We start from the raw sequence: 8,652 nt of genomic DNA, 5'->3' as shown, positions 1-8,652 counted from the left end.
TTTCTTTGTCGGTAGGAAGGGAGTCAAACCATAGAATAAGGTTCTTTATTTTCTTGTGAATGTCTAAGTGTTGTAATTGGAAGAAGTGCTTGTAAAACATTGATAGTGAAGAAAATCTCTCAGATCAGCCGGGAGGCCTAGATGTAGTTTGCAAGTGGACACGCAAACAAAGCAGGATAAAAATCGTGTTGCAGGATTTTTTCTCTCTCTCTTTCTCTCTTTATTGCATTTAATCGGTTAACCTGTATAGTAGATTTAATTGCTATATTCTGTTTCTGTGCTATACTGTTAATACTCTGATAAGATTGTAAGCTCTATGTATTCATTTTAATATCGGTTAATTGTTGTGTAAGAAACCAAATCTGTTTGAGCTTGCTGTTCTGTTTTAATCGATTAAGTCAATTGCGTTAATCGATTATTTATATTCCTTTAATCGATTAATCTGGGTAATTCAACATTAAGTGTTGTTTTCGAAAAGCGGATATTCTTACCGCTACACCTATTCAACTCCCCCCCCCCTTCTAGGTGTATTTTAACCACTGATACCTAACACTACGAATGATGATTTATATAAAAGAGATGATCACGATGAAAGGCATTGGGTAAATTAATATGTTCATTCAAACAAGGATGACCCTACAAGACAAAAGCAATCAAAGAAAAGGAAAAAGTAGATGCAAGTAGTCTTTGTATAATTATAGGTTAATTTTGATTGTTTGTAATTTGTATAATATTGTTTCTTCGTAATTTGTGTAATTTTTTTTATTTGTAATTATGTACTCTATCAAAACATAATTGACATGATATTCATTGTTTGTATTTTGTATTGTATTGATGTTTAATAAAACAAACTTCCGGTCTGTATTAATGTGTCTATGTTGTTCAGAATGTATAAATGTCTATGCTGTTGAGAATGTCTGTTATGCTAATAGATGTATATGTAGACATTAATTTATACAAATCAACAACGAATTCTAGGAGAAGTCCTAACATGCGCTGTTGTAAAGGATAACTACAACATCACTTTTTATAGAAAGCGTTGTTATACATTATTAATACAACAACGTTATGTGTGTGATGCGCTCTTGTATTAAGGTGTTGGTTGAGAAAATTTATGAATAATACAACAACACTTTTCTGTTATTGCGTTGTTAAATATATGAATTTCAACAACGCAACAATAAGCGCTGTTAATAAGACCTATAAAATGCGTTGTTTATGTAATACCTATATGACAACGCTTTGTGGACGATGCACTGTTGTATTGTTGCACTATATGATAATGCTTTTTGTGTGTTGCGCTGTGGTATATAATCAATACAACAGAGTTTGTGAAACGCTGTTATTGATGACTATATACTACTTCGGTCAAATAGAAAGCGCATGAAAGCGCTGTTATGCATCTAAAATAAGTGTTATTGAATAAGAACTCTAACGATAGATGTGATGTATGTTTTTGGGTCCATTTAGACTGAGTGATGAGAGTTGTTTCATTTACCTAAAAAATATAAACAATAATAAGTTACGAAACATATTTAAAAACAATAATAACATAATTGCATAATGGTAGAAACTGATTAGTTTGAGAGTTGAATTTTGGAGGGGAATGAAGGAAAATGGAAGGTTTGAGAATCATGAAATACACTTGCGAGATGACTCTCAAACCTTCTATTCTCATTCCTTTCCCTCCAAAATCCAACTTCTAAACTAACCATTACATACAAGAGTAGGAAATGAGACAAATTTTCTACCATTGGTGAAACGTGTTAGATGGACAAAGATTTGATGTCTCAAATTATATTACATATAAATAAAAATATATTATGTTAATTAGAAAAATTAAATATTAATTTTTTTATTTTTATTTCAATATCATTGACACGAGATATAGTTTGAGACATAATACTCTTTCCGTATTAGATCCTGACTGTAGATTTAGTGGCACAGTTTTCTTTGGTCAATTGTAGATTTACATCCATTGATTAAAAAATGGGTTTATTATTTCTTAAAAAGTAGAAAGAAAAGAAACTAAGTAATACATATAAAAAGATTTAATATTAAAAACTAAATTGAAGACTTTCGTTTTATTTGTTTGTTTAGAAAAATGTTAAGACTGAATACATATAATTGGTACGTTTTAATATTAAAGGAAAGTTTGAATGAAGTGATAAAATACCTGAAGTTGGATAAAAAGATGAATCAGATAAGCTTAAGGAGATGTCATTATGGAACTAATTTGTCACTAAGATAGTGAAACAAAGACTATATATATTATTATATGTAACCAATATTATTTGCATGTGGGAGAATATTAGCAATTAGAAGATGACGTATAATTAACAGTGTTGTGTAACCCGAGCCGGACGTCAAATCGGCAGAGGTTCCGTATTAGGTTTAACCGGTTTAAATGGTTAAACTGTCCAGTCTGACCGGGTGATTTCGTACATAATTAATAATTTTTATTTGTAAATATATAGTTATATATAAATATAAAACTTTATATAATTAATAATTATGTATAATTATATTTGAATAATACAGCTTTATCTTTTTTTGGACCGTAGTAAAACAAAATATTAGAACATTGTCCCATTTTTTTATTTTTAAGTGAGCCGTCCGGTTTACTTCCCGGGTTAATCCAGTTTAACCGGGTTTAACATGGTCGGACCGGATTTTTTCCGGTTCAAAGCGGTCCAACTCTCATTGGGTTAAGACGACAAACCAGAGCCATTTTCAAGTCCGATCAGCAATCAGACCAGTCAGACCGTCCGGTCCGGTCCGGTTCTAACAACACTGATAATTAATTAAATATAAAGTTTGGAGTGGAAAATCAAACACCTAACTTGAAAGAAAGTTGAGCTCATTTATACATCATTTGTTGTGGACATACATATAAAGAGGCGAATCCTTTTATGTGCCAAACCTTAATTTATATTAGATTAGATTATTTTGTTTATGCTCCAAGGGTTAATGTTTGATTACACAAAACTTAATTGTAAATGCATGATCACAATTCAAAGCAGTTATGTAATTCTTTGATGAAGAGCTATCATGCACTTAGGTAGAGGCTGATCCTGAAGCACTTGGAAGAAAGTGAACTAACTCTTGAAGGAGATCTTCGTGGCCCTCCAATAATGTAGCAATCTAGAAAAGTCCATTATATAATTAAATTGGGTTTTTAAATATGAATAATAAATGTTTGTCTAAAGCATTTTATCATGGTGAAAAACAATATACAAAATTATCAACATATAGTGTAACTATATAACATATATAATAACATATTAAAGAGAGTATTAACCTCTTCATGAGCCTCGATTGTAGATTTTTTTCCCTCTTCCAACTTTTTAATGATATCTAGAAAGGATTCGCATATATGAGAATTCTCTTCAAAGCGAGTCTGCATAAATTAAAAAATTTCAATCAAATTGTAAGAGTGAAACCATATATTATATGGTGATCTTGCATTATGCAAAATTTGTATTTGAAGTGGAAAATCAATTTTGCCAATATCACTACCAAAAAGTTACATATATGTGAGCACATAAATAAACTTGCATATTACCAAAACAAATTGAACATCAATTGCGCCAATATTACTTCCAAAAAAATTATATTATGAAAAAAACTTGCATTCTTCTCTCTCTCAATGTGTGTGCATGGATTAGCATATGTATAGAAAGATATTCAACAAATATCTTTGATTGAACAACATTTTTACCTTAACCTTGTTCTTAAAATCCGTTGGATCTTCAATTCCAACATTTGATTCTTCATTTATTAGCGGAAGTTGGATTTCATATCCCTTTGGCAAGAAGTTGTTTAATCCCAAAAGAAGATGATCATGTCCTATAAATAACTCATTGGTAGCTGATATAACACCATTGGTACCAATTCTACAATTGAATGAAAAGAGACAATAATGAATTTCTCCTAAAAAAATAAAGAAGAAAATAGGGACAAAATTGAAGTGGGTAAGAAGAAAATAGGGACAAAATTGAAGTGGGTAAGAAGAAAATATAATACACCAATATATCTTTATCTAACCTTTTTTCTTTGAAATCTTTCATTATTTGCAAAAAGTGTTCATACTTTTCTTTTTCTTCTTTAAATGCAGTCTTTATTTCTTGAAGATATGATAAAGCATCCTTTGAAGTTACTCTTCTGCCTCCTTCGCTTGCCATTTAAGGTTGTCCGAGAGCTTCATCCCATGCAATTTTTAAAAATATTTAGACAATTAATCCAATTGATGACAAAGTATTACACATTATCATAGGATCCAAACACTAGTTTGGTCTTTTTCTCATGAAGACCAAGATTAAAAGATAAATAGAATGAAAATAATTTTAGATATGCTAAAGATAAATTTGAAGAAGATAGGACCGTATAAGTCCAATATTACAAAATGATTAATAAAACCTACAAAATATCATTAACAAAGTTTTCCTCTTTTGAAAATCTCAATAACTTAGCTTAAGATGTAGTTTTTTCCACAAGAAAATTTTGAACCAAAGATAAAGTAAAATTAAACAATAGAATTGCATAACAATAAATTGTTTTTTATTTTTTAAGGATTAATGAACTTGCATGAATTTCAAACGAAAACGTAAACAACTAACCTGGGAAGAGCCAAATCCTAACAAAATAACCACACAAAAAATGCACTAGAACAATTTGAAGTAAGGTGTGGAGAATTTAAATCAAAACAGAGAGAATTTAGGCAAAGTGATTGTGTATTCACGAAGCTACAGTAGTCCTCGACAACATGTATTTCAAGAAAGGCAAATAAAAAATAGAAGCTTGGTGGATGTTCATATTGTGCAATACACACATATATACATGTGTGTGTGGGGGTAGGTAATTGTTACTCCCTTACATTTTTGTTAATTGAAATTTTGGCTAAAGATTTTTCTAAAAATGTAGCTTAATTTGAAAAGTACTTGCTATAAGTTAACTGAAAAGTGTATAAAACTCTCCAAACTTTATGTATTTTATAAGTAGTTACCATGAAATAAGGATCCTTTGTCTCAAAATGAATATGTTCTTATGTTATGGACCAATCAGCTTCATCCAAGTAATATAAAAATGTTAATTTGTGTTTTTATAATTTTTCTTTTTAATTTAATAACACTTTTTCTCTGTTCGTTAGCATGAACTATTGTTTCTTCCTAATTAATCTCTTAAATTAATTATTGTGAGATTGATCCGTACACAAAAATAATATTAAATTAATAACAATAAAAGTTCTAACCCATGCACTTTGTTTTAACCTTAAATCATTATTTAATTCTAATTTATATATATATATTAATATTATTTCATTAGCTACTTTTATCATCTTCTCAATCAATTTTATATTTTAATGACAATTTTTTCTGAATATCAATGTTGAATAACTTGCTTTGCTGCATTGTTTTTTTATGATCCTAATTATAGTGATTTCCTTGTTGACATGTTAGTAATTTAACAATAAATTTATATAAGAAGCAATTTCACGAACTGATAAAGTTTAAGGAATAATTAAGAAAAAAAAAACTTCATAAATTGATTATTTCCTTTTATTTTTATATATAATATTCGTAATTGTTTTTAATATCTTTCCTTTTATTTTTATATACAATAATTTAATTTTTTTTAAAACTATGTTAACAAATTAAATGCATGATGCTCACATTTAATTTTATTTTATATTATTTTCCAATTTATTCAAGCCTTTTGATGTTTAGGAATTTATAAAGATTACTTTAGGAAATACATTAAATTTTAAATATTTGATTGGATTATAATAATATTATAGAAATTATTTTTTATTATTTTAATGTATATTTATCTTTTTATTTTATTTAGTAAACATCATTATTGTCTTCCAAATTAAACTAAATAAATTCTAAGACTAAATATTTTAATATTATAATATACTAGTGTTTTGTGATACAATTTCATGCCTATCAACCCACATTTTTTTATTAACCACATTAAAGGATTAAATTTACAAATATAAAATTTATTATGAATTATAATATAAAATTAGTTTTAAAATAATAGTATGTTAGCATATAAATAAATAAATTATTAGAGAGATAACATTGTAGACAATGTGTCGGAGAGATGTATGATAATCAAATAAATATGTCCTAGATATAGACTAATTACCATTATGTTTATTTCATTTTTATTGTAAGAAGTAAATAAAAGTTAAAAGAAATGGCTAAGATAGAAAAGGTGTTTCGTTTCTATATACTAATACATCAAGGGAAAATATGTCATTTTCATTTTTTTGCATGTTTTTTATTTACTTCTGAGAAAACATTAATTGGATAAAATAGCAATATATTGTCAAAATTTTCAAAGACTGCAATTTTAGCAATGTAATAAATTTTATTTTAAAAATTATAGTCTGTTCCATCCTAGTCATCTAGACGTCTCAATCGTTGGGAATGTCCTCTCATCTAGCCGACCAAGGACTAGACACAACTAATTGAAGGTTTAGCCGAAACGATTCCCTTATGTCCGGCCGAAAAATCATCCGGTCGAAATGCATAATTAGTATGCGGTCCGGTCCGGTCCATTTATATTAAGATGTCCGATCCAATCCGGTCCAAATATTATATGTGGTTTTGGTCCGGTATGGATCGGTCTTTTTTTAGATATTAACATATAAATCCCTTCTATTTCAGCCTACAACACCAACAAGGTAACAACTAGAATAATGAAGAAAAGTTTGATTCTTTTAGTAGTAAGATTAGAAACATCAATATAGTCTAATGATCCAATCATTTTTAACAATTCCATGATCCAATCAATAAAAAAAATAGCAACACAACAACAAAAAGTAAAGTAAAGAACAAAATTAAGGATTATGCAATGAACATTAAACATCTATCTAGTGATTCTGGAGGAATGAGGAAAAATTATTTCCACCAACATCTTACTTTTCCTCATCACAATGGAGGAAATGGGGATTTAGGAATGAGGAATTAGGGATTCTGCAGTGTCACCGCCTATCTCGAATACTTTAGTAAAAATTAGCAAATACACTTAACAATATCGGTCCGGTCTGGATCGGTCTGGATCCCATACGTGAAACTGAAGACCGGACCGGACCGATCGGTCCTTAAAAAATAAATCCAATACGATCCAAATAGATTCGGTTTTTGCGGTTTCGGTCTACTTTGGATCGGTTTGCGGTTTTTGTTTTGGACCGGTCTGGATTTGAACACCCCTAGTAACAGCTCTGGTTGGAATTAGTTCATTGTTCTCATTTCGGATTACCGTCATCCCTCCTCTTTTTGGCACCACTTGAACTGGACTTACCTATTTGCTATCCGAAATGGGGTAAATCATATCAGCTTCTAACATTTTCATAATTTCTTTCCTCACCATTTCCTTCATTGTCGGATATATTGCTGGATTAAGTCTCCTTTGTGGTTGAGCACAAGGTTTGTAATCATCTTCCATCATAATTTTGTGCATGCAATATGATGGACTAATGCCTTTGAGATCTTTTAATGTCCATCCGAGTGCTGCTTGATGCTTTTTCAAGACTTGTATAAGTTTGTCTTCTTCCAATTTGGACAACTTATTGTTGATGATTACTGGATTGTTGGTTTCACCATTTAAGAAAACATATTTTAAATGAGACGGCAATTCTTTCAATTCCAGTTCTGATTCTTTTTCTACTGATGCACTTGGATTTTGGTGAAGAAATAATTCATCAGAAAAGTGTTTGATGATTTCTTCCTCCACTCTATTTTCTTGCATCTCCAAGGATTTATCAGGTTGAGGGTGTTCCGCACAAATTTCTTCAACAACATCTAGTTGCAAACATTGCCCTTTATCCTTCGGATGATGCATTGCATGGAAAATGTCAAAGTCAATTTCTTCGTTTGCAACTCGGACTAATAATTTGCCACTTTCCATGTCAATCCCCATTTTTGCTGTCCTCATAAAGGGTCTCCCTAGTATGAGTGGGATCTTCGTATCTTCGGTAATGTCGATGACAACAAAATCAACCGGGATCAAGAATTTGTCCACTTTGACCAAAACATCCTCTGCAACCCCTTCAGGATATTTAATGGATCTATCCGCTAGTATCAAGGACATCCTTGTAGGTTTTAATTGTATTCCTCCAATTCTTTTCATCATTGTCAGCGACATCAAACTCACGCTGGCTCCAAGATCAACGAGAGCTTTGCCTACAGACACATTTCCAATAGTGATAGGAATTGTCACACTGCCTGGGTCTTTTGATTTATGAGAAATGATTGCTTGAAGAATAGCACTACAATTGGCATTGAGTGAAACAACTTCCTTTTCCCGATAACTCCGTTTTTTGGATAACAGTTCTTTCATGAACTTGGAGTAAATTGGCATTTGCTCCAAGGCCTCAGCAAATGAGATATTGATTTGTAGAGTTTTGAATATTTCCATGAATCTTGCGAACTATTCTTCTTTTTTGGCTTTTAATGGAGCTACCAGGTAGGATATCCTTTTATGTACTAGTGGGTGTTGTGTTTCTTCTTTTCTTACCCCACTAGTCTCTTCTTTTTCCTCTTTTTTTATTTTCTTTTTCTTCTTTATTTTTATTTTTTCTTCTAATATCTATTTTTGTTTTTCAACTCCACCTACTATCTTCCCACTTCGAGTTGTAAT

General features: G+C 30.4%; 1 protein-coding gene across 1 annotated transcript; it reads right to left on the bottom strand.

Moving 5' to 3' along the window:
• Window positions 1–2,977: 2,977 nt before the first annotated feature.
• LOC109341642 (paired amphipathic helix protein Sin3-like 5) lies at window positions 2,978–4,268 on the bottom strand. Its single transcript, XM_019579586.1, has 4 exons — window positions 4,027–4,268; window positions 3,722–3,896; window positions 3,302–3,400; window positions 2,978–3,144 (listed from the first exon to the last, which is right to left on the bottom strand). Exons 1-4 carry the CDS (start codon window positions 4,182–4,184, stop codon window positions 3,058–3,060), a joined length of 519 nt encoding a protein of 172 aa, XP_019435131.1. The 5' UTR covers window positions 4,185–4,268; the 3' UTR covers window positions 2,978–3,057.
• Between the last annotated feature and the right edge of the window lie 4,384 nt (window positions 4,269–8,652).

The sequence above is a fragment of the Lupinus angustifolius genome, unplaced genomic scaffold (genome assembly GCF_001865875.1).
Source record: "Lupinus angustifolius cultivar Tanjil unplaced genomic scaffold, LupAngTanjil_v1.0 Scaffold_546, whole genome shotgun sequence".
Taxonomy (NCBI): domain Eukaryota; kingdom Viridiplantae; phylum Streptophyta; class Magnoliopsida; order Fabales; family Fabaceae; genus Lupinus; species Lupinus angustifolius.
The sequence above is the reverse complement of the archived record's forward strand: the minus strand, read 5'-3'. Positions and strand labels throughout refer to the sequence as shown.

Bases quoted from the DNA above. Each gene is read 5' to 3' on its own strand.
- LOC109341642 (XM_019579586.1), bottom strand. From the start codon at position 4,184: ATGGCAAGCGAAGGAGGCAGAAGAGTAACTTCAAAGGATGCTTTATCA. The intron at 3,897-4,026 runs GTATTATATTTT...ATTCAATTGTAG, and splicing joins TTAGATAAAGATATATTGGT to AATTGGTACCAATGGTGTTA. The intron at 3,401-3,721 runs GTAAAAATGTTG...TAATTTATGCAG, and splicing joins ATTTTAAGAACAAGGTTAAG to ACTCGCTTTGAAGAGAATTC.